General features: G+C 63.1%; 1 protein-coding gene across 1 annotated transcript in view; it reads left to right on the forward strand.

Moving 5' to 3' along the window:
* Positions 1–26: 26 nt before the first annotated feature.
* TIE1 (tyrosine kinase with immunoglobulin like and EGF like domains 1) overlaps positions 27–501 on the forward strand; it is a gene marked incomplete at its 5' end in the record, with an annotated part of 7937 nt that continues 7462 nt past the window's right edge. Inside the window, 2 exons of the mRNA XM_029086525.1 lie at positions 27–153; positions 476–499. Of these exons, the coding sequence (XP_028942358.1) occupies positions 27–153; positions 476–499 (151 nt within the window). The remainder of the gene's footprint in view (positions 154–475; positions 500–501) is intronic.

Consider the following 501-nt stretch of genomic DNA (forward strand, 5'->3'; position numbering starts at 1 on the left):
CCCCCTCTGCTCTCTCTGCAGCCTGCCCTGCAAAGAAATGGGGACCATCCTGCGAGAAGGACTGTCCCGACTGTCTGAATGGCGGCATCTGCCATGACCACGTTGGCGAGTGCATCTGTCCTCCCGGGTTCATGGGCACCCGCTGCGAGCGAGGTAGTTGCTGGGCTGCCCGGCTGCGGGAGCTGTGCCCAGGGCACGCACATGGGCCCCGCTGTACCCCCAGACCTGGGAACCATGGCCAGAAACTCCACGTGCATCCCCAGCACCTCCCTGCCCATGCTGCCCCCTGTTCCTGGAGCAAGGCAGGACCATCCGCCTTCTCCACAGAATATAGCTCCCGTTCCTGCTCGGGGTGGCAATATGGGGACTGGGGCACCAATACAAGGCTCAGGGCACCCGAGCCAGTGCCATGCCATGCACAAGCAGTGCCTGGGTGAATGGCAGGTGAGGGTAAGTACCATGCTTGTTTTTCCAGCCTGCCGGGAAGGCCAGTTTGGCCGC

Source organism: Antrostomus carolinensis, unplaced genomic scaffold, assembly GCF_000700745.2.
Source record: "Antrostomus carolinensis isolate BGI_N321 unplaced genomic scaffold, ASM70074v2 scaffold26808, whole genome shotgun sequence".
Taxonomy (NCBI): Eukaryota; Metazoa; Chordata; class Aves; order Caprimulgiformes; family Caprimulgidae; genus Antrostomus; species Antrostomus carolinensis.